This window comes from Eurypyga helias, unplaced genomic scaffold, assembly GCF_000690775.1.
Source record: "Eurypyga helias isolate BGI_N326 unplaced genomic scaffold, ASM69077v1 scaffold7526, whole genome shotgun sequence".
NCBI classification, from domain to species: Eukaryota; Metazoa; Chordata; class Aves; order Eurypygiformes; family Eurypygidae; genus Eurypyga; species Eurypyga helias.
Window position 1 is genome coordinate 33,488 of NW_010255981.1, and position 26,169 is coordinate 59,656.

The following is a 26,169-nucleotide window of genomic DNA, read 5'->3' on the forward strand; positions in this document are numbered from 1 at the left end:
TGAGGGCTCCACAGCTGGACGCAGCACTCCAGGTGGGGTCTCACCAAAGCAGAGTACAGGGGCAGAATCCCCTCCCTCGACCTGCTGGCCACACTTCTCTGGATACAGCCCAGGATACGGTTGGCTTTCTGGGCTGCCAGCGCACACGGCTGGCTCATGTTCAGTTTTTCATCAACCAGTACCCCCAAGTCCTTCTCCTCGGAGCTGCTCTCTATCCACTCTCCACCCAGCCTGTACTTGTGCTTGGGATTGCCCCAACCCAGGTGCAGGCACAGTGACAGACTGAGCATAAGCCATGGGAAAAAGGTAAAGGTGTTGGACTCAACTTGCACCTGGAACAGGGTGACAAAGCATGTTCACTTAAGTGGTTTCGATTGTATTCTTTTGCCTCACCTCAAAGCCCAAACCACCAATCGGAAGTTTGTGTTAACTAGCAATACATTAAGCTAGAGTTCCCAAAGTTGAGGCTGTTTTGCCTGCAAAATTCCCATGTTTTCCATGGACAATGGACACAGTCACAGAATGGCCCAAGGTTGGAAGGGAACTCTGGAGGTCAACAGGTCCAACCTCCCTGCTCAAGCAGGGCCATCCAAAGACGGTCACCCAGACCCACATCCAGAGAGATTTTGAGTATCTCCTAGGACGGAGACTCCACAACCTTCCTGGGCAGCCTGTGCCAGCGCTCGGTCACCCTCGCAGTAACATCGTCTTTCCTGATGTTCAGAGGGAACTCCTGTTTCAGACTGTGCCCACTGTCTCTGGTCCTGGTACTGGGCACCATTAAGCAGAGCCTAGCCCCATCTCCACACCCTCCCTTCAGGTATTCCTACACATTGCTAAGATCCCTCTTGAGCCTTCTCTTCCCCAGGCTGAACAGTCCCAGCTCCAGCTGCCTTCCCTCCTAGGACAGATGTTCCAGTCCCTTCATCCTCCTTGTGGAAGGGGCTAACATCCAGAAAGCAGAAGACTGAGTACTTTGAGCCTCCACTGCTGGAAAGACTTAATGAGTAACTGATTAAGCCTGCTTTCAAACTGCATTTATATTTTTTAATTAGAAGCTTGACGTAAGTCTTATCAAGTAAGCCTGTAATTCATCTGAATTTGTTCACTATTTTGGTCACAAGGTGAATTAGGATGAAGCTCAAAAGTTACTGCCTTTGAGGGCAGGACATCCAAATAATGGGACAAGTGGAAAACTTGCACCCAAGATGCACTCAGAAAAACCAAAGACCGGGAAATGTCTGCTAACAAATTGCCACAGACCAGTGTACAGCATAGTGTGAGCTGGTATCAAGACAAAGCAGTGAAAAGGAGCTAAGATGACCCTGAACTTAAAGAACACCCACATGATCCTAAAGCAGGGAACCTTCAGCTAAAAATGTATGGAGAATATAATGTATGGAGAATATGAGAAGTGCACAGATCCAAGATAGCTATTCCTGTCACTGCCTCCTCCCCCTTAAAAACAGGGAAAAAGGTACACAGGATGTGAGGATTAATGAGTAAAACACTGATGATGAACACTACTAAGTGCTGATTATGCTGGATATTTAGCTGATGGAAGAAATTACCACCAATTCTGTTCACCTTTAAACAATCTCGTAAGAATTAACAAGCTAAAAGCAAACAAAAAGCTGTAAGAAAAAAAAAAACTCAGGTCTAAAAAAGATGATTTCTTTACAATATTTTGGAAATAGCTGAGGTCACTCTCCTTGAGAGAAAAGGATTTGCTGACCAAATGATACAGAAAGTGACACAGATGACTGATGCAGAAAAGGAGAGAAAGTCTGAAAGATTCTGAGCTACACACACACACACAAGAAAACAGCTCATCCTGAGATAAGTAGTCAGTGTAAGCTTTTAATGGGTGAGGGACAGGTAAAACATACATGTAAAAGAGTAAACAGGTAAAAGGGTCACTTCTTGTTTGTGGGGTTTGTTGTCCCTTGAACATAGCACTGTACATTAAGATTCCAGCCAGCAGAGTCATCAGCATCACCAAAACGCAACCACTTCAGGCAACAAGCAGCTGGCATACAGCAGCGTACCCGAGAGTAAGGAAGTACATACGAAGGCTAAGGAGTAATAATAATTCTTTAGAATCACAGAATGGTTTGGGTTGGAAGGGCCCTTAAAGATCATCTAGTTCCAACCCCCCTGCCATGGGCAGGGTCACCTTCCATAGCCCAGGTTGCTCAAAGCCACATCCAGCCTGGCCTTGAAGACGTCCAGGGATGGGGCATCCACAGCTTCTCTGGGCAACCTGTTCCAGTGCCTCCCCACCCTCTCCGTGAAGAACTTCTTCCTCATATCTAATCTAAACCTCCCTGTTTTCAGTTTGTACCCATTACCCCTTGTCCTATCACTACAGGCTCTTTAATGCCTTGACAGAGCAGAAAAGTGTTCTCCAGAGAACTGAATGCCAAACTCCACAATTTTGCTAAATAAATCATCCCATCTAGTTTTAATTTATTTTTTTTCCCCACCCACGGAAGAAATTTCAACCTTACAAGTACAGAGGTCTATTAGATGACACAGCCATTTCCCTACCACTATAGTACTGCCTTAATTATGTTATAGTTTACAAAAGTTGCTTTTATCTCTCTTGCTGATAAGACAACCGCTCCTACTTCATGAAAACATCAAAGCAAACCTGTTATAAACACGTTAACACAAAGCCCAAACTTCCTTTATTTTTCTTAAGTGTTTAAATGGCAATGACCCAACCCAACTTACTGTTTTCCTCTAAAAACCTTAAAGTATTTATGAAACCATGTTCCTCACTTGCTGTCCTTTACTCCAGCGACATAAATTTAATTCTTTCGAATTTGCCTTAGTCCTGTCCCCCATCAATCATTCTACTTCCTCCTCCACTCCCTGTAATTCATCAATGTCTTTCTAGTAATAAAGTGCTGAAACCAAAAGCAGTGCTCAAGGAACAGAGGGACTAAAAACCACAAGAAAGGATTATCCGGCTGCTCACTTGGACTTCAACACAAAACACGAGCAATTTCAACAACTGTATGGTCAAATGACTTCCCCAAAATGAAAAAGTCAGAGAAAGCTTCTACTAGCATCAGAGAACTGCCCGAGACTTTTTCTATTAGAGCAACAACTCGATGGAGACGAGACGTGTACGACCCCAGCACCGGCGGCCGCCGTATGCCTCAAACCCTCAGCAGCTCCTGGGCAATAAGATGAAATTAGGAAACCCATATCGTCTCCAAGCAGCACGTCAGCCAGGTCACTCACTGCCAAAGGACAGCATTGAAGCCAAAAAACTTAAACTGCTGCAAAACATGACAGGGATAAATTCAAGGAAGCCACATCTATTGAGTGGTGTTCAACACAAAAAATCCCAGCCTTTCCATCAAAAGTCACATATTGCCAACTGCTGGAAGCTCAGTGTTTCAGGAAAGGATTGCTAGCGCTTGCTCTGTCCTCACTCCCCCTCTAAGCATCCTCTGCAGCAGAGGGAGTACTGGCCTAAGACCACCTTTGCTCTGACCCTGTACAGACATCTATATTAAATCTCACTGGAGCACTGCCAGGGACTAGCAATACAGTTGCAGGGATTGAGAAGGCAGCAAAAATAATAAAAAAGGCTTTTCCTTCCACTTTTCATTTCCATACTTTGTCTCTTGATTTAATGCATCCTCATCTAGTCTTAATTGCCATTAAGTGTGTTGTTTCAGGACCATCTCCGTCCAAAAAGCCTTCTCTCTACATGAATGATGTAGAGAACAATGAGATCCTAATGCATTAAAACATCAGGATTTTCGTTTCAATGCAAACCTGCAGTTTCCCAAATTGATTCTCTTGCTGTCTTCAAGAAGACTTTTCAATTTTTTTCACATTCCCTGTGACTAATATCTGTTATTAAAGGCATATTTAATTCTTTTCAATTAGCTCCTCACCTATTCATTTATTACTTTTTCTTATTATAGAATCCATGCATTCACAAAAGGTAGTTTTAAGTTGTGGTGTAAGACAACCACTGCCTCCTTCACCAGGCACACTGCCCACACATCCTCACTGATGAGCTGCTCAGCATAAGCCTTCCTCTAGGACAACGTGTTTTATCACCCCATTTTGCAGGTCACTTGGCAGCGTTATGCCAACTTTTCCAGACATGTCAGTTCACCTCAGTGGAAAACTTCCGGTTAAGTTAACCCCAAATATTGTTTGGAATGCTTTACTAAAAAATAAACTTATTACAAATTCTCACCCACCATTCACTGACTTTACCATTGCATTTTTAAAAATGCAACCAGGTTTATCTAGATTACTGTATATTTTCCAATCTTCATCAATTACTCTTGGTGTTTATTCCAGTATTCTACTATGGAATTCTGTCTGTACAATCCAGAGTTTAAAGAAGGATTTCACAGAAAGACCAGTGATTACTGGAGAAGCGTCAGATGTATTCAAAGACGAAGGGATAAAAAATTGTCTCACAGAATGAAGCCTATAGCACACCTTAATAATCAAAATTACCAACAGCATAAATAGCAGAAGGAATATAAACCTGAAGGTAGCTGGGTTCATGAGTTAAAAAGGAAACAAGTGTAAACGAAGCCACAGAACGCTCAAGCTGTCCAGAGAGCGCTCCCAAGGAAGGGGGGGCATCATGAAATGGCAGAAGCGATCGCCTTGAGCAAAGAACTTCTCATCACTGTGTCTACACTATAACCAGGAAGGATTCAATTGAACATTCGGAAATGCCCGTTCCCAAAAGCATACATCGTAACAGTCCAGACGCCTCTCCCTTTCACTCAGCAGCTTGTCGCTGCAGCTGACTTTCACAAGAAGCTGCTAGACACCTCTTCTCTACCTTCATTACCGCATGTTTTCTTACTTAATAAACTTTCATCAGCTTAAATGAATGGTTGTCATTAGTAGAGCTAACAGCCACACAGTAGCACTCCAGAGATATCAGTGCCTGTCGGAGCATTAACTGAGAGCGGAGGGGCTGAGGTCAAGCACGTGTCAACGCAAATGAAGCGGTATTAGGCACTAACAGTTTAATGCAATAGACTGCCTCAGATAATGGAAATGACAGGATAAAAAGAATGAGATAAAGTTATCAATAAGCATACCAAGGGAAAAAATTATAAGGTATTTCAAAGGGAAAGAAACTCTCCAGGTTCTAATGTCTTTAAACCTAGCCTAGCAAGTTTATTAAAAAAAAAATCAAAAGCAGAAATCAGAAAAGAAAAAAAGGATACAAAAAAAGAGGTGAAAACACTAACAATATGTAGCACCAATGCTTGTCATATAAGAAATTTAAAGTTTGGTAGAATTCTTTAAGTAATTAAGCTTTACAATGCTCCTTGGAGGCAGACACATAGTATTAATAAATCTTAGCATGTGAGTAAAGGTACCGTGTTTTAAATGAAGGAGCAGCAAACAGAAGAAAGCCCATGATTTCCACGGTTATGTGCGAATCACTGGAACGTATCCTACACATACATCACTTCTAAAACAAAGCAGTTCTCTGTACCTCAAGCATACAGCCAACAGAAGTCACAGGGTTTGCCAATCATTAAAACCTACTACAGAACCGTTCCTTTAAGCGTAAACACTTCCACACCTCAGTAGGTAACGTGAGATGAGAAACAACCCTCCAGATGTCAGCTTCTCAATTCTGCTTCCTAAAAGACTTCTTTGTAATCAATAAGGTCAGCAATGACAAGGCACTGTCAACTGGGGAAAGGCAAGAAGTGCTGGGAAAATATAACTATTTTTTTAATTCAGGCAAAAGAATTTTAAGCAGGGCTGAAATTTAAATTTAATAAATTCATTTCTATAGAATCCTGAACCAACAGAAGTCTCTTATTTCCACTTATGGCATTAATTCCAAAATATAAAACTGTTTACAGCAGTACCTGAATCCCAGCTCTGCCATAAGAAATGCAGAAACAAAATGAAAGACTTGTTATTTATTTTTATTCACATAATGGTTTGGGTTGGAAGGGACCTCAAAGATAATCTAGTTCCACCCCCCCTGCCATGGGCAGGGACACCTTCCACTAGACCAGGGTGCTCCAAGCCTCATCCAGCCTGGCCTTGGACACTTCCAGGGATGGGGCATCCACAGCTTCTCTGGGCAACCTGTCCCAGTGCCTCTCCACCCTCTCAGGAAGAGCTTCTTCCTGATATCTAATCTAAACCTCCACACTTTCAATTTAAACCCGTTACCCCTTGTCCTATCACTACAGGCCCTTGTAAAAAGTCACCCCCCCCAGCTTTCTTGTAGGCCTAATAAATCAGCACGGATTTATCAACTAGAAGTTAACCCAAAGCTTTCCTGCAGTGACTGCGTTTCCCAGTAAGGATTCCTTAAAGGGCAAAAACATTCCAGCTGAAAGGCAGACAGTAAATAAAATGCATATCAAGAGCTGTGTTGCCTTTTTTTTTATGTATTTCATTATTCCAGACTACTTACAGTCTAAGACAGCTGCTCACTACACCGTATTTTAACTGAAAGACTGTTCTCATACTGCACCAAGGAAAGCCACTGGTAGCAGCTACATTCAAGTAACCAAAATTAAGACTCTCCTCAGCAACTGTGCCTAGGGCTAGAAACATCCAGTGTTTCCTGAGATGTTGTTAATCAGTCCAAATGCTTTCACAGAGGACTAAGATGAAGTGCCTAGAAAGGTTAGGGGATGAGCAAGAAAAGGCTAAATGCGTGCATGTGTAGACACACGCAGAGCAAAATTTTGCTCCTGAGAAAGTATTTCAATATTTTCTTTGCTTGACTCCCACTTCTCAGACCAAACCAGGTTCCTCATCCTCATGCACTGCTCTTCACAACACCCGGACATGGTCAGTCACCCCTATCTCCTCTTCCTACGCCACCTTTCCCTTCTGACTGCCTCAGTAGCCTTACGTTCTTTTTGCACAGCATTTCCACTTATTAAAATGCCTTCAACTTCCGACGATGTTTTCACCTACTAAGCAACCCAGTTGTGCTGCAGTTAAAAAACCAAGCCTTCTTGTAAAAGACCTGCTCAGCATCTCCAGGCTCATGTGTTCCTGATATAAAGGTTAGATTTCACAACAAAGCAATGCTCTTCAAAACATGAACCCAATACAGATCTCACAGCCTATGGAGCTGAGCAAAACTATATTTAATGCACGCTAAGGATTGATGACCTCAGCACGCTTTAACTACACTGCATCAGCATAACTGAAAAGGACCTCACTGACCTGCAAAACCAAGCTTCTCTCCTGTACAGCCAGACGCCACGCCAAACACGTTTCATTGAAGGCAACAGTTAACACCACGAGCTCAGCTCAAGAGCAAACTGGCATCGGTGCAAAGCTGCTGCCAGAAAAGTGGTCAGCTCTGAGAAAAGCCTGATGCTACTATTCACTTCAGAAAGGAGACATATTATTCTTTCCCTGACACAAGGAAACTGAAATAGAAGTCCTTAACATTGAAAAGGGAAGAAAAGTAGGTGTTGGAGCATTCCCTGGCCTACTTCTTGAGAAACAAATGACTGTCACTTCAGCTTTGCATTTCTCAGGACGAAGACACAGAGGCTCAAGGAGAGGGATGTGCTTCTGAGTAAAACGTAGGCATCAGTTCGCAAGGAAGAGTGAAGTTCAATTTCAGCAAAGACAAATCAGAGCCTTCCATCCACCTTTCTTCTTTCTTGTCACCTTCCTAAGAAGAAAGATTTCCTCACTCCTATCCCACGGATGTATTTCCACAGTTTCATGGTGTTTGGTTACCTGACACAATCCCACCCCAAAGGAACTGTAATCCTGCACTCATAAATCAAGTTCAGACTCAAGTGTTTCATGGTATACTGGTATTAAGTGTTTTTTCACTCTATACACTTTGCCAAAGTGGTATTAGCTCATTAAAATTGCAAAACTAGACACATAAGCCAGGAAATGCAAAGAAAGTAGCCTAAGCAACTTTCATTTGATAGTATTATATGACCTTTAATTACTTGATTCAACAACACTTCTTCCTTCACCTCTTTTGAGCATTTTATCTCTTAGATTATTTAAAATAAACGGAAAATATTAATTTCTCCTCACAGCTGCCTCAGGGGCCAACAGTCCAGCCAAACAATCAGATCAACACCACAGACCTCTCCAATACTTGAGGTAATTGAGTAACTGCTAGGCAGAGTGTACTGCCCTTCACTACACAGCCCGGTGCTGGGCAAGACTAGACATGGAACTGCTTCCTCCAAGCACAAAACCTTCTGTCCCGGCCCACTGCTGCCCATCCCACTGGGCACCCTCTCCTCTGAGTTCTGACTTGGTTCTAGTGTTGTGTAGCACATCTAAAAGACATCTCTCCTAGAAGAACTTGGATGCCTGCCTTCCAGAAACCAAGCTCATGCTTCCAAGCTAAGTGTGAGCTATACCCCAGCTCCAACGATGTCATAGAATGTCACCAGTTCTGCTGCTCTCTCCTCTGAAGACTGCCCACTGCCTTTTCTGAGGGAGCATCTTCTGTGTCAGAGTTCCCTTCTCAGCACCTGAACATAGGATCATTTAGGTTGGAAGAGACTTTTAAAACCATTGAGTCCAACTGTTAACCAACACTGCCAAGGCCACCACTAAACCGCATCCTTAAGCGCCACAACCACACATCTCCTGAATCCCTCTAGAGATGGTGACTCCACCACCTGCCTGGGCAGCCCCTTCTAATGCCTGCCAGCCCTTTCCCAAAAGAAATTTTCCTTAATATCCCACCTAGACCTCCCCTGGTACAACTTGAGGCTGTTTCCTCTTGTCCCATCACTTGTCACCTGGGAGAAGAGACCAACTTCCCCCTCACTGCACCCCCTTTTCAGGGAGTTGTCAGGAGCAATAAGGTCTCCCCTGAACCACCCCTCAATGTTTTACATTTTACAGAAAAAACACACACATGCATGTGCACTCAATCACCACAAAACAGCAACCGTTACTTTTAGCCATTTAGCATGTGAAAAAACGTACCTTTTACAGAAAAATTGACAAGCTCCCACTTTAAAAAAGCATCTACAGAGGCTGAAAATAACTGAAGTGTAATCAAACACCAGTTCTATCTGTTCCTGACACTCCTAATTTCTCCAAAGCTTCACAATTCAAGTGAGGTTGGAAGTGGGTTCTTCTAACACAGCCCGTGTAAGGTGCAGTTGCAGAACAGCAAACCTGATCCTCCACGGCTCTGCTCACTGGAGCAAGTATTATCAAGATGCTGGAGGAACACAGAATGTGGTATGTGAAGCTCATCTGTGCTGCTCTAGATTGATACAGAATCGGAAACAAAAAGAGCTGCCACTTAAAATTTTTAACTTCATACAAATGTAAGCTGTCAGGAAATGCCTCTGCATTGTGTTCATACCACTGGGAAAAGCTGCCATTCTTGTGTTAACAATTCTTCCCAGCATTACTCAGTCATTGCCCATTAGAACCAGCAGCTGGAGAGTTTTGAGTGATAATGAAACCTGTAACAAGCCATCTTCAGCCGTCTTTTCCAAACAATAAGGGAATTAAAATTTCAATTTAAATGCAGAGGTTTGAAACACGCTTCAGTGGCAAAATTACTTCAATTAATGTGAGTGGAATACAAAGAACAGACTGCAGAAGTGTGATGCAGCAACCAGAAATTATGCCATTAGAGTGCTTACATCAACCTACCACGACGACTGCAAAGGTCTAATTTCGACTGTACGTATCACAAGGCTACAGGCAACAAGATTAATCAGTGCTCCAATTTCAATATGAGGGATACCAGCTCCTTCTTGGATCACTGTGGGCTTTTTCTAAACCGGGAGCATCTGTTTACCTCGAGGAATGAAACAAAAGGGCAGAGGGATCTATATACATGCTGCATCCCTGACAGTCTGGTAATTATTTTACATAATATCTGTATCATATAAAAGGAGAACGGAATTATCCTGCAGTCAGTGAATGATTACACCATCACTGTGTTGCACAGGCAGTGTTAACAGGAGATGGCAAAAGCCAATGAGCCTACAGTGATTTCTGCCTACAAAAAAGCTCCAACTGCAGGTAGGTTATTATTTCTTTATTACAGGTACACTTCTCTGCAAGTGAGAATTGCAAGTGTCAATGAATGGCTGAAATAGTGTATTCTGCTTTCAGCTGAGGTTCCTCTGCATTCCCAACATTAAAAAAACTAACAGCTGCTTTTTCTGTCATTATCATTTCATTTCTTAGAAAAGATGCTCTATTCTGTAAAACAAACAGCAGCATGGTACACTACAGAACTGTACTTCAGAGAGGTTTACTACTGGCTCTCTCCCACAGCCTTGGGCAACCTACAAACACATATTTCTGTATGTGTAAGTGTACATAACCTGCACACAATACATTGCAAACCCCTAAGATCTCACAAGTATATATATTGCAAACTGTTTCTAAAGCATATTATATGATAAATATCAAAAAAGTGTGCAGAAGAGAAGGCTCTGAGGAGACCTTAGAGCCCCTTCCAATACCTGAAGAGGCTGACAAGTTGGAGGGGGACTTTTTACAAGGGCCTGGAAAGGACAAGGGGTAACAGGTTTAAATTGAAAGAGGGAGATTGAGATGGGACATCAGGAAGTTCTTCCTGGAGAGGGTGGGGAGGCACTGCGACAGGTTGCCCAGAGAAGCTGGGGATGCCCCATCCCTGGAAGTGTCCAAGGCCCGGCTGGGGGAGGCTTGGAGCAACATGGGCTATGGAAGGTGTCCCTGCCCATGACAGGGGGTGGAACTGGATGGTCTTTAAGGTCCCTTCCAACCCAAACCATTCTGGTCACAGTTTTCCCTTTTTTCCTTTGTAACACCATCTTCCAGGAACCCTCATCTTGTTCTCCTTGGAGTCTCACTGTCCTTTTTATATGAACTATTGTCTTATATTCCCCTCTGCTCCACCTTTATGAGATCCCACCTGCAGTTCTGCATCCTCCTCTGGAACTCCCAACATCAGAAGGATATAGACCGGTTGGAGCGAGTCCAGAGGAGGCCACAAAGATGCCCTGAGGGCTGGAGCCCCTCTGCTATGGGGACAGGCTGGGAGAGTTGGGCTTGTTCAGCCTGGAGAAGAGAAGGCTTCAGGGAGACTTTCCACACCACATCAGGTGTGGCACAGCGCCAGAACATGAACAAGTGAAAACAACAGTAAGGTGACAGCAGAGGGAAATCAGACAAGAGGATGTGACAGCAACAACCCAATCCAGGTAGGGTTACACATGCCATCAGAGAAATGGGATGAGGATATTGACATCAAACTGCTGAAAATGTTTCACAGGGTATAAGTTTTAGAAAGTTGTATTTAAGGTAAAATGAGATAAAACAGAGAGAAGGAAATTAAAGTTCAGGTCTGGGCTTTGGGAATACGAGGTGACAACACTGAGATTTCCAGCTCTTTAGCCTGTTATAATGACTTATTAAAAATAAGAAGCAGCACAGCTAAGAGCAATACAAAGGACAGTCAAGTTGAAAAAAAACAATAACAGAAGAAGGCAATGAAAAGATTGCCTTGAAGACATTCTCTGGCAAACACAAAGAGGAATATGAACAGACATACTACTTTTGCCTTCACTTTTGAATCCCAAACTGCTTAAGGTTGGAAAGGACTTCCAGAGAACATCTAATTCATCCCCCTGCTCAAGTATGGTCACCTAGTAACAGTTACCCAGAACCCCATCCAGCCTGGCCTTGAAAGTTTTGCACAAATGGAGACTCCCACGACTTCTCTGGGCAACCGGTTCCAGTGTTCAGCCACCTTTACAGTAAAAAGCAGTTTCTTACATTTTGAAATATTTACCTTTGTTTCAGTCTGGGTCAACTGCTTCTTTTCCTGTTATTGTGCACACCACTAAGAAAAGTCTGCTCCGTTTTCCTTGCACCCTCCCATCAGGCATTTATAACCATCAACAACATCTCCCTGAGGTTTCCCTTCTATAAGGGAAGCAGTCCCAGCTCTCTCAGCCCCTCCTTACACATGAGCTGCTCCTGTCCCTTAACCATCTTGGAGATTTTTCACTGGAATGGATCCAGTAACTCCATCTCTTGACTGGAGAGCCCAGAACTGAACTCAGCATTCCACATGTCAGGACTGAGGAGAGGGGAAAGATCACCTCCCTTCAAGCTTTTAATCACTAGTAGAAGACAGTTCTGGGTAAGAAAGGACTGGAGAGCCCAGAACTGAACTCAGCATTCCACATGTCAGGACTGAGGAGAGGGGAAAGATCACCTCCCTTCAAGCTTTTAATCACTAGTAGAAGACAGTTCTGGGTAAGAAAGGACTGGAGCCTGGTGAGGAAGCGTGCTTAAGTTCAGAAACAAGTGGGGAAATAAATAATAAAAAAGATTATTATCAGGGAAATTCAGAAAAGTTCTGCCTTTACCACAAGACTGGAACTGAAAGGTATGCTTATAAAGATGGAACTGAAAAGGAAAAACACTTCAAGGGAGGGAGAAAAGAAGAGCTGGAAATAAGTAGAAAGGATGAAGTGTCCTGGTAAGAGACAGACAACGAGAGGCAAACACACCTAAATGATAAAAGACAGTCTTCCCGCCCCATTGAATAATGTCCAAAGTTGAGTGCGTTCTGGCAGATGAGCTAAGAGAGAAAGAGGATAGTTCTGTCATAACAAAAGTGGTTTAGAAATAATTGATAAAATATAAAGAAAGAAGATGACACATGCAGGTGTCTTGGAAATTAATTTGAAAATAAAGCACCAGGTTGAAACAGCAGAAGGAAATTCTATGTGCAGACCAAAAGGGTAAAGAACTAGATGGTTACAAAAATCATCAGGATCAGGACATGTAAACATGTCAAGTGAGCTCTGAAAGACAAAAGCTAACCAAACGGGCTGGTACCCGTGACCCTAAGTCCGGTAAGAAGGATCAAAACAAAACCAAAGGGAAATTCCAGTAGAAGAACACAGCAAATGACAGAAGAAACTAAGCAGCTAAAGAAGGCAAGGAGTAACACAGACAGCAGATGACCAGACGGCTGACCAGTGAGCTTCTGGTGGGTACTGGCCCAGCACGAGGTACATCATCTTACCAGCATGTCCGTCGCGTTGAGGTAGTGCTTGCTGGCCATGCACTGTTCCAGCTTCTGAGGCACCTGCTTGATGTTCTCTATCTCATCCAGCAAATTCAGGACATGTTTGTGCTCAATCCCCTCAATCCACAGCTTGCGCAACTCATCGCGCTTGCAGTGCAGCAGCATCTTGCACGACAGCAGATTCTCCTTCACCTACAAGGAATACGTCAAAAGATTAATTAAATCTGTCCCTGTAATTGGTGCATCTAACACTGATCAGCCCTTTCCCACGTTTATTTTTTTGAATTCCTAGTAAAGTATCACAAGACTATAACCAAATCCAAGTTCCTTAAAATACCTGGTTATTCCTTAGTGTGTACAGTACGTACAAACCAGAGCTCCTTTTATAGGCAAATGGGTTTTAGTGCAAGCTTTGTACTACTAGTGAAAGTTTCACTGAACCATTATAACGTGAACAAACACAGGATCCTATTCACCACCACCAAACACTTATTTACACATTATCCAACAATCAATTCAGTATTTTGGCATACAGCAAGAATCCCATTTTCAGTGAAAGCAAATAAGCTGCTACTAATTTTTCTGCTGTAAACATTTTCCATCTGCCTATTAAGCCTTTTGGCACGTCTCCTCCTTCCTTCAAGTGTGGGGTCCATTTCTTGAAACCTGACTATCTACGAGTACAGACACTTTCCTAACACCTCAAGCAATACCATTTTTTCTAAGATACAGGGCTTTATTGGAACAAATAGTTAAGATGCAGTTCAATTCAGCATTTCCATTATTTATCAAGGCTATTACATCACTTAAACCTCATTGTTTGCCATTCGGCTTGTTTTCAAGCTTCATGCCATCCTCTAAGAGGCAAAGTCTCTACTACCCTACCCCATTTGAAAAACATGAGGAGTTTTTCTTCCCCTTTCTTTCTGCTCAAACACAGCCTGCGTACTCTGCTTTCAGGTTCTCCCAACATCCTCCGGGGTAAGGTCAGTATAACCTTGCTTTTCTTGCATAATGCAAATCAATAATACATATTAAAATGTGGAAGCAATTAACAACACAGCTTCGCACATTGCTTTCACACTACTCTTGTTTTTGTGATAAGTTATGAATACTTAGGGTCCAACCTTTTCTCAGGCTGAACTCGCACTGAATTACACATGAAGAGAGACACTCAGAAGTAGACCCTTCAATTTATTTTTAAATAATAAGCCTTCAAAGGCCTCCAAAAACCCCAATTCGGCTGCACATTCTCCTACGTTGTCCATCTAAAGGCAGTTTAAAAAAATCCAGGTGAAACACACAGCTAGACCAAAATAGAGACAACCATTAATAACAACAGCTACATGAAACAGCCTCCAGCCAGAGTCAGAAGAGACTGAGGTTTCCATACAGTGCCCCTGCACTCCAAAATGTCCTTCTGAAAAGAATAACCGAGAAATCCTCAGCCAACAGAAACCCTCATGTCCGTGCCGTAACTCACTGCAAAAGCAAACTAAAATGCAGAGTTCATTTCAGACTTAATCCCTGTTCAATGCCTTAATTTTAATTTCTTCACTGACCCAGCACACCATCATCAGTGGACTGCTGTTACACAGAGCCAAATTAGGTCAGGAAAGGAATCGTGGGGCTAGAAAGAATCTCACAAGACATTGCTACTCCTGTCCTTACAAGAAAGATGATCAACTCTGCCTACCTGTGGGAGCAGGGGAAGGAATGAACAGCCAGTCTTTAAGAAAGAACCTCCCCTTGGTAGGCCAAATTCTTTCCACTTTATAATTCAATTTTACCGTGGTAACACCTCTAAAGCTAGATTCAAAACTAAGCCTTTCCCAACAGGAATTCATGAAGAATCAACTACAAAAAGTTGATACACAGAGGGAGCTGGACTATCTATCACTTCCACAATTCCTAATGCAAGCAGACTTTTGTGTGATCATCCACCTTCCACAAGAGGAACATCAAAAAAGTCAAATGGTGTAACACAGACTGATGACAAACCAGATCTGGGGCCTCCCGTGAGATTAGGTCAAAACTACTTCAATACATATTGACCAAAACTAATAAGCAAACTTAAATATCAAAAGGTCCTTCACCCTCACTGTCATTCTTCTAGGGAGGACCAAAAGGTCACACCCCTATATGTTTGTTTTGACCTCAAAGCCCAGCACACTGTCTGAAAACACGCCACTGGCTACAGTTTATTTCAATTTTAGCGCAATTGATCTCTGCTTTCAAAGTGCTGAGCCTTGTACATAAATCCTAGAATGAACTCTTACCCTTGGAAAGCATCAGAATAGTTTCATTTTCTTTGAAAATGCTAAATGAATTTTCAAAGGCAGAAGGGTCAGTACATGGCCCCAGAAGGGTAAAAGCCTACTGCTCCCAAAGCACTGCTGGGAAAGGTTTTCAGCTGAGACCTCCAAAATCCAGGGGAAAAAAACCCCACTGAATAAATCTGGTGCCTCGCTTGCCAAGTTTAGGCATAGCAAATGACACAGGGCTAAAAGATAGGACAGGAGACTAAAGAACTAATCTATAGCTGCAGGGAGAGAGCAGATGGAACAAGTCCACAACAAAGAGTGACGGAGTTATTTACTGGCACGCTACCGAAGCGTGAGCACTCAAAATACAGAAAGATAGGGGGGCACAGAGTTCATGTACATTCACACAACAGAACTGAGTTTGGAAATAGCACCAAAATTCATATTCTCTGAGCGAAAAGCAAGCTGATGAATCACCCAGACTATTTAGGAGGTGGTTGGAGGCCAACATATCAAAACATTAACAGATTAGATGGGAAGGTGTTAGCTTAGCAGCCCTTAGACTTCAGAAACCTGATAGCAACATGCCCAGACAATAAATGAACAGGGGGCACAGCACAACTTTGCACTTCATATCCACCTCTCTTTCTGCTTTTTAATTACTTGTCTCCTCAGACAACAGGGAGAGATCCTACAGAAAACATGCTGCTAGTAAGACACAGCTTGCAACCACTGTATCAGGACTGGACGACCTGCTTCTAGCCATGCCACAGAGCAACCTGAAATTCAGAATTAGTGGCTAATAGGGCTTTCTCAATTCAATTTTTAGTTCAGTTCAGAATGATAACTAGCTGGGAAAAGAGAAACAAAAGGTTAAAATGGGAGCTCACAGCATTACACTACCAATAAGAGGAAAAACACGGCAGAGATCTGTACCCAGAGCACACGCTACTGAGCGGACACAATGGCAGAAGCACGTGCAGAGCTAGACCTCACCTGTTTGATCTTATTGCGCGAGTTGGTGATGCGCTCCGTGATGCTCTGGTACGTGCGGATCGCGGTGGTGAGCTCCGTGTAGTGCTGGACAATGAGTTCATCCAAATCCCGGTCACGTTTCTCGTAAGCTTCTTCCAGACGGCCTTTCTCAGTCTCTCGGTCCTCAACATCATCACTGGTAGATAAAGTCCTAAAACATTACAACAAGAGGGATATTTTGAAGTTCTCCACAAGGACAGGATGCCTTTGCCTAAAAAAAGGCATTACCTACCGCAAACCAGTCACTCTTATTAGTCTTCTATACACTTCACTGAGTGATGTTTATTTCTGGTAAATGTGTCTAGTATTCAGCAGAGAACAATGTGCTTCCAGAAAATAAAAACCCATAAATATTGTGGTTTATTACTCCCCCAATTTTTAGATGCTTCAGAGCTTTTTTACTACAGTACTGGATTTATGAGAAGGGAAAGTAATCTATTAGTTATACTTTCAGAGAGTCATTAATGTGGGCACAGTATAAACATATGGAATATATCCTGATTTATTACTTAAAGAACTACAAAGAAGAATTCTACTTTAGACCCAGGGACCAGCGCAACTCTTTGTTAGCAGTGTTGCAGTTACTACTACTTACTTTACAGGTATAAATTGAAAGTGGGGAGGTTTAGATTAGATATCAGGAAGAAGTTCTTCCTGGAGTGGGTGGTGAGGCACTGGAACAGATTGCCCGAGAAGCTGTGGATGCCCCATCCCTGGAAGTGTCCAAGGCCATGCTGGATGAGGCTTGGAGCAACCTGGTCTAGTGGAAGGTGTCCCTGCCCATGGCAGGGGGGTTGGAACTAGATGGTCTTTAAGGTCCCTTCCAACCCAAACCATCCTCTGATTGTACCCATCCAAAGTACAGCAGGGATATCACAAGTACATAGAGAAACCCATCAAAAGGCTACTCTTGCCTTCCAACAGCCAATTTCTTTTCAGACATATGCCAGTAAAGCAGAGAAGAGTCATGGGCCCTTGCATCCCCCCTTTATTTTAACCTCTGCGTAACAACATCTAGTAAAATTAACTGGGTTTTGTTATAAATTAATGTAGTTTGAAATTCCAAACCTGCTGCAAATGTAATGAAAAGGGCAAAGGAGATGAAAGTTTCTTGGTGTCACTCCCAATTTCTGAGATTTACTTAAGAATCAAAACAATCTTTACTTTCTCTCTCTTCACCCTGTTCTTTCCCTCCAGACCCATCCTGCCACTACATCCAGAACACACACCTGGGATGACTCAAACACATTACCAGAAAGACCCAGGACACTGCAATAGCCAAAAAGACAAATTTATCTCCTACAGTACATAGCGCTCACAAACTTGGTTTCTGAAAAAAAGTCATCCTGAATTGTCTGTTTCCTTCATCCTTGGAAGGGGAGCTATGGTCCATACAGGTTTGTTTTAAATCAGCAGTACAGACATTGAAAACTGCATACTTCATGGTAAAAAAGGAGATGTCATACCAGTGTTTAGGGCATAATAACTACATCAGAACCTTAAGACACAGAAGGGATGAGTTCTATAGCACTTACTGACAACTTCTGAACCACTTCAAAGGAATTTTGATGAGATAAGCAAAAACAGATTTTGTGAGGTTTGTTTGTTTTTAAATTGCTACATATAAACTGTTTAGGATCATATGCTTGAACATCAATACAGCCAGCAGGTAGCGGGAGGTGATTCTCCCTTACTACTCTGCTCTCATGAGACCTCACCTGCAGTTCTACATCCAGCTCTGGGGTCCCCAACATCAGAAGGATATCAACCAGTTGGAGCAAGTCCAGAGGAGGCCCCAGAGATGCTCCGAGGGCTGGAGCACCTCTGCTAGGGGGACAGGCTGGGAGAGTTGGGGGCTTCAGCCTGGAGAAGAGGAGGCTCCGGGGAGACCTTATTGCAGCTTTCCAGTACCTGAAGGGGCTACAAGGAAGATGCGGGGGACCTTTCACAACGGCCTGTAGTGACAGGACAAGGGATAACAGGTTTAAATTGAAAGTGGGGAGGTTTAGATTAGATATCAGGAAGAAATTCTTCCTGGGGAGGGGGGGGAGACACTGGAACAGGTTCCCAGAGAAGCTGTGGATGCCCCATCCCTGGAAGTGTCCAAGGCCAGGCTGGATGAGGCTTTGAGCAACCTGGTCTAGTGGAAGGTGTCCCTGCCCATGGCAGGGGGTTGGAACTGGATGGTCTTTAAGGTTCCTTCCAACCCAAACCATTCTTTGATTCTGTGATCATGAAACAATCACAACTTTCAAAGTAATCTGGAGCATCTACTTTCAGTTAAGTGAGATACCTTTAAAAATCCAATCAGTAGAGCATGAACAGGTGCAAGCTACTTCATTTAAATCACAGCAGTTTAGGCTTCTGAACTGAGACACCACCGTAAGGCAGTACACATCCTACACTGAAAGAGTATAGAAACAGTAAAAGACTAAAACAGCCATTGCTTCCAACCCTAGAGACTGAACAAAATTTCTTCTGTAATTACACTCACTTGTCCTCTACTGTAGAAGTTGGAAGATAAGCAAGAACTGCTTGCACATCATTGAATAATAACAAAGTAGAGAAACCTATATCCTCATGGTTTACTTAAAAAATATCTTCAGTGACAACAAGCAGGACACAAGAAGGCTTAGTGTCTTATAGAATTTTCTGAATTCTGCAATACCATTAGGAAAGTGGTAGGAACCCAAGTGCAAACAAAGAGCTTAACTCAAACATTCAAGAAATGTTCTCTCCTTCTCAAAGTCAACAGAGGCATACCCAAAACTTCCAGTTCACTGCTCTTTCTTCCCTTCAAAGAAAAACAACATGCTGTACCACCTACTCAGTGACTCCATCTTTAAGTTAAAAAAAAAAAGGAGCATATCACAGGATCACAATCCCAGAAAGAGCAGCTAAGAAAACTCAAGTGAGCAAAAATCTGTACTACCATATGGAACGAGACACAAGAGGAGGACAGGAGCACATGCACACTTGTCCTACTCAACTACCCAGGAGGACAGAGGAATTACAGCCAAAATATATCTTACAGCACCCTAAAAGAAGACAATGTACCCAAGTGATGTGTCTTATTTTAGACCATTTTAACACTCCTTTCCACTTTCAGATGGCAGTGGCAGAAGGCCATAACAGATACCACATGGAAATGAGAAGAGATCCTTTCTTTTGTTATGCCTCCGACTATCAGTTTGGGTGCTTCACACCCTGCTCCCAAATACCAAGAGCTGTACAATTTACAGGGCAGGTGGGTGCACCTCTCCTCTTGCACAACCGCTGAGATTGTGATTGAACCCCTCCTTCGTTCCACTGACAGTGTAGCTTCTTCAAATAAAACTTACGTGTCTGTAGCATTTCAAATACCATGCTTCATGATAGCTACAGAACACGAGAGCCTTCTGACGTTATTACATTAGTATTCTACTCCCAAGCATTCTTAGTTGTGTCTTAAATCCCATTTCCACACAAAAAAAAAAGTTGCTCTACACAAAGCACTTCACTATCATGCAAAAAGGACCTGGAAAGTAAGAGTAGTAGAGTGGCTAGGAAACAAGCATGGAATATGGAAGTCTGGGTTACAGCCTCTGCTCTACCACAGACCTGACACTACGCTGGCTGCATCCTCACACTGCAGACTACATCTTGACACTAGAGCGTGAGCTACACACAGCTCTCACCTACTCCAGACATTAATATCCGCATTTCAGTGGAACGGGCTGAGCTGGCAGATTTGTCCCTGTGGCCCAGTTTCTCACCTAAGGGGCACACAGCATTGGTTCCTCAAACAAGCGAGCTGCGATTACATGTGCTGAGTGCTACCGCAACACTCCGTGCTGTTAGCGGAGGTCACGTAAACACTTCAGCGAAGTAACGTATGAAGATGCGCTGCTAGAAAACAAAGCTGTTAATGTAACAGTATTAAACATGCAGTACTTGTGAGGCACAGCGAAGTTTGGGTTCATGCTATAATAGGTGAACAGAAAGCATGCACAAGAATGTGTTTGGCAGTAAATCTTCCTCCATTAAGAGCTCCTGCAGATGAATAAGCTTTCTTTGTGAAGAAGTGCTTGTTTTTGCTAGAACAATGTTCTTCAGCATGGTTACACCAGACTCGAGTACACAGCCTTTTTAGGAGTTGACATATCACTTGAGTTTGAGGCTGAAGGATATTGCTTGTCTTGGTAGCTAATGAAAACATCGATTCTCTCTAACCTGCCTTACGGATTGCAGGAGTCATGGATTGCTACAGACAATGTAGAAGCAGAACCAAACTGGCCTATATCATAGACCAGAAAAGTTTCTTTTTAATTAAACACTCAGTTTCAAAATTCTTGATTTGCCAAAGCGGTTCAAGTTTTGGTCTGAATCTCCCTGCAGTGCCAGTAGTTTGTCACAACAGCTCGAGATCATTCTCCAAGGCTAAGACTCTGTCACTGTAGCATCAGAGCACATCAGAAGCCTCTTCTGCTGCTTCAGCAAGCTCCTGCCCAACTTGGGCTTCCTAAGAATAAGGATGTGACTGGGAGTTAAACAGATTCAAACCCTGATGCCCAGCTGGTTTTGTCCTTGTAACTTAGTTTAACTTACACTCCATAGGAAAAAATATTTTTTGCTAAAAACACTACAGATTGGCATAGCCAAAACAGATGTTTATGAAGCCCAAGAGAGAGGTCACAACTGGACCTGTATCTTAAAAAGACATCCTGCAAGAAGGGCAAAGCTAGTATAGCTGGAAATCAGAAGTCTTTGTGAAATACTACCAGCTTATTACTACTGCAATGATATAATGACCATGTCTAACTAAAAGCATCAATTTTAGTTGTCATTTTGTATTTGCCTGCTTAGATATATAACATACATTTGCTGCCACCTTCAGCAGAAGCAAGATGCTTTAGGAGGTGAAAAGACAGCCCATCTGGCCAAGCATGACACACCTTCTCAGTCTACACTCCAAAGATCACATCATTTACACCCACAACAGCCAGTAGCAGCATGAAAATACTGTCAACCCATATTCAAGAGAACAGTAACAGCAATACAGCTGTTTTGCAGCTCCAGTCCATCCAACATGACTTCAGGAACTTCAGCAGCACACGCTGGGAACATAGCTGCCAATTAAGTCCTTTTCCTCACTTACAGTTCTCTGAAAAATAAGCTTAATATGCAGCAGCAGCCCAGAATCAAACAAGATGAAAGCAAGACAAAGGAATCGCTCTGGTGCTGCATAAAACCTTACTATGCCTGTACTTGGAGCAATGTGTGCGCTTCTGGCGTCCTCATTCTTCAGTTGCCCTTGGAAGGGCAGCTAAAACAGACAGGACGAAGTAGCTGTTCTCTGCAGAGACACTAAAGCCAAGACTCTTCAGAAAAGAGAAGGCTGAAAGGAGATCTGACTGAGGTCTGCAGAAGTCAGAAACGAGATGAACAACATAAATGCAAAAGAGTTTTCAGCAAATCATGCGCTACTAGAACTAGTGGCACTTGTTGAAACTAACAGATCAGTTTAAAAAAAGGCTAAAGCCCACTTACACCTTAGGTAGTGAACTCCTGAAGCTTGCTGCAGTATCTGAGGCTCACAGCATCAGCAGGTTCAAAAAAAAAAGAGGGCTTACATTTATTCACAGACAACAGATCAAAACAAATTCTGAGAGAAACTGGCTGGAATGTATTCTCCAACATCTCTAAGTCAGCAACTGCAGACACTACGAAAACAGAGGCACTGGAGACCAACAAGCAGCCAGGCCTCCATCACCTCTCACATTTGGTATTGCCACTGTTGGAGACAATCTACTAGGCTGGAAGAATCATTAATCTCCCCAGTAAAGCATTGCTTAGGTCTTATCCTCAGAAAAGCTCTAAAAAGTTAGACCACCTAAAGCTGAGGAATGTTTTGGAGGTGACACTACTAAGTCCCTGTGCATGTACACACAAACACACAGGCAGAAGGTGCCAAGACCAGACCTTCCTTTCACCTTGCCGGGTTATTTCAGCACACAAACCCGTGGGACAAGACAGCCACGAGCCATTCTTGCAGAGTTCCAGGTGAAACCACTGTGCTGGCAGGCCACAGGAAGGGAGAGAAGGGGAGAGTTACCCAATTTGGCAAAACACTGCTTTCTCCTCCCCAGCCACACGCTCGCCAAGGACAAATACACCATTATGTATTTTTCCAGCCTGTGATCCTAATCCGCAGGACCTTAACTCAATGGAAGTTTCAGGCTCAATCAACTGCCATGTTCCAAGACTTACAGCTGGCTCTGTCAGATGCACCAACCGTGAAATCTTCCCACAATTAACACCTGTATTGGGCACCTCTTGTTTCCTTTAATTACCTATTTTGTGAAAACATTACAGAAACAAGCATCATACTCATCATTTTTTATGAGAAAAAAATTTACTTATATTTACAGCCCTCTAGTCTCTTCTAGTTTAAAACATTAAAGGGAACTACTTACTAAGCCAAAAGGAATAAATAATTCTACACAAAGAATTTAAGCCTAACAGGTTTTTTTTCTCACTCCACCCACAAGAGTTTGCCTCAAATACCTGTAGATTATTTCTTTATGGATAAAGTTTAAGTCACAACCCATGATCCAAATGGGGAAAAAAATCAGAGACTGGCTTTTCATTTATTGTATTGAAAGACCAGCAAGTACAAGGTTTTGGTTATCTCCAGTCATTATGGGAGTCTGGATTAATGGCTGGAGAACAGAAAAGTGCACATGACCCACCCCACAGTTGTATGCTGAAAAACCAAAAAGCACTTAGAGAAAAGCAAACCCGTTCTTTAATGGATGTGAATAGCAACATATAAATAAGAGGATGTAAAGCTGGTTTAAGCCAAAATATCAGAAATGAGTGTGCTATAAAAAAAGTGTTGAAGGGTTTTTTTAATCACATTAAGCCTATTCCCAGACATTTACATTTTTGTCCACTGTTACATTAATTAACATTTTTGTCCACCATGGCTGTAACATTGATTTCTGCAACATACTCGAAAGCAGGACAAGTGCTTACAGCCACCAGCAAGGCCCGTCTGCTCATCACCTTCTCAAGTGACTGTACCAATTGGATGAGCCCTCACTTTACCCACTTACACCAAAACTAACTCACCACCTTCTCTCTACTCTAGTAATTCATTACCACGTATTTTCCTCCTTCAAAACCACAATATTAAATCCTTGAAGTCTAGCAGCACCTGTAACTACAAAAAAGAGCAATGTCACTTGGAATCTGAAACATCACCTTGTACACCTGAATTTCCTACCTAAGCCCCTTGGTACAGGAGCCATTTCTTTTCCTTGCTCTGCACAGAAAAAAAGTAAAGCAAGGAATACTTAATATTCTTGAGATTACATACGTTCCTGCTAACACTGCAGAAAAGTAAGCCAAGGGCATCTTTACTTGTTTCAGTTCTATTAAAATGTGTGGCAAGGAAGAAAAGTCAACACACTGTTTGCCAAATAGAAAGGATCAGAATTGTTTGGGAAAGGAACTTTGCAGAAAGAACTTTGAAGGGAGAATTACAAAACAGGACAGGATTATGAAACAATGATAAATATACATTAGCTTTTCAGAACTCCCTGAATAACAAAAGCGTTCAAAACATGAGACAAACAGAAGGAACGTCAATTTAGATACCGAGTACGTGCAGGTTCAGAACTCAGAGGGGATCTCCAGTGGTGTTCCCTGATCAGTTCACTTATTTCTTCATTTTCATTTTTCTAAATGAGAATCCGCCTCCCCTGTACGATACCTGTAATTTGTACTTGGCAGCTGGATGGCTGCATATGCCTGTCTCATTAGCAAGAGCTCAATAGGATTAGAATAATTCCAACTGGATGTTAGTCTGTTAAGAGACATTTCTATGCTACAGTGAAACAGAAATTCATTGAGCCAAATCTCATTGACTTTTGATTTTACATAGTTAAAAATACAGATTACACAAATGGAAGATGTTTAATTCACTAGAGTCACTTCCACCTAAGGAAGACAGGATAGAAGAGAAGATGATCAGACACAGCCCCAAAATGTTTTTATCATCGGTTATACAGCATATTTCATACAAGAAAAAAAATGACCCTTGCTATTTCCCCTGAGGTCAGTGAACTTACACTGAAATTGGATTAATAAAACCAGTCCATTGGGACTATTAATTTTGGTAGAATTTCATCTGTAGATCACAAGCATTTTTCATCTGTTTCCCAGCATCCAACTCAGAACACCAGCACAGGGAAAGACTTCTACAGGAGTCCTGAAGCACCGTCATTCTGCAAGATGCCTAAAGCCTTAAACTGCTTGCTACAACAGTTCCCAAATACAGGAATATCTAGTTTCCAAAGGTAAACACACAAGAAAATGTATTCACATTGATCAAATATAATTGCCATCTCTGCCATTTCTGCATGAGGCCGTACCATTCTAGAGACCTGAACGAACTCTGCGGCCCCAGAAGAGTCGTCCTTCCTCAGCACCGCAGATGGAGGAACAAAGCATCTCGGACATGCTGGCATTACTGATACTCAAAAGTACATTTGATTCCACCCTCGCCTGTTGCTTTACAGAAGTTCAGACTGCAGCCACCAAAAGCTCATGAGTAATTCAAATCACTGGCAAGCAAGATTTCTGACTTATGGTTGCTTACCTGTAAATGCTCGACACAGTATTTGGAAGCAGTTGCAAAAACCCACTTGAGTCGTTAAAAGTTTTTTCTCTCTGCAGACCTGAGTCTCAGCATTTTCCTGAGCTGCAAAACGAAATGCTTCTCTCACTAAAACCCTAAGGAGCTTTGAGAAAGTCACACAATGACTCATTTTTATAATGCAGAAAATGCTACAGACGATAGCTACTCTTCACCGTAGTAAATATATACAGTGCTTTGAAAACACGATACATTAAGTAGGGATAAAAGAAACTTGTCTCTAAGAACCCATGTAATTAATGTCTTCCCAGCAACAACTCACACCAGCAGACTCCACACACTGTGTAACAAGTTATTCTCACACTACGGACTTAGTGTTGGCCACTGCTTTCTGTTTTGACAAATCAGTGTTTTTCGTAGACCCATCCAAGCTCTGCAGGTGCCCAAAACACAGAGCTACCACACAATCTCATCTCCTCTGTAAATTTACTCCTACAGTGAGATGCATTAATCTGGGGAGGAAGGGAAGGGGAAAAAAAAACACTACAAACTCTCCAGCATTCAAACAATGCAAGAAAAACAACAGGATAGAAAACAAGCCATAATTTCCTCACAAGCTAATAAATTTCTTTTACTGCTGTGAACTGACAGAACATGTTTATCAAGTTCTTCAATAGCAGAAGAAAACAAACACCGCTGTACTACATCGTGTGGCACACGGACAGCTACAGGAGTAGAGAAATGCTATACAGATGATCAGCCGCAGAACTGTGAAGCAATTCACTTCCCTTCTTATTTTTGAGCTTCAAATGCACTCCAGCCCCTAAACAGGACTTAAGACCACAGCTCCCAGCATCACAGAGAGCACACTACAGATTGATCTTTATTCTGCGTAACACTTGTTCTACTTTATCTCCCCTCTCTCTCTTTTTTTAAACACAAAGGCCAAAAACATGGATTTGAGTGAGACAAATACATGAATTCCCAAGCTCCAAACACCCACAGCCCAACCCCGTTTTGTCTTGCAGTATGCTGAATGCCCTTACGCCGCACGAGCTCTCGGTCTTCTGGACCTGAATTCAGAAGTGCGATCCACACCACTCCTGCTTCACCTAGTGCCCTGGCACCGCATTTCCTTCACTCCAGTGGTTTTTTCCACCAAATCCTGCATTTTGTTCTCCCCCTCA

The 26,169-nt window shown here is 42.6% G+C and overlaps 1 protein-coding gene across 1 annotated transcript in view; it reads right to left on the minus strand.

The window, feature by feature from the left end:
* Positions 1-16,492, minus strand: part of EXOC4 (exocyst complex component 4) — a gene marked incomplete at both ends in the record, with an annotated part of 45,905 nt that extends 29,413 nt beyond the window's left edge. Inside the window, 2 exons of the mRNA XM_010153506.1 lie at positions 13,040-13,234; positions 16,303-16,492. Of these exons, the coding sequence (XP_010151808.1) occupies positions 13,040-13,234; positions 16,303-16,492 (385 nt within the window). The remainder of the gene's footprint in view (positions 1-13,039; positions 13,235-16,302) is intronic.
* Between the last annotated feature and the right edge of the window lie 9,677 nt (positions 16,493-26,169).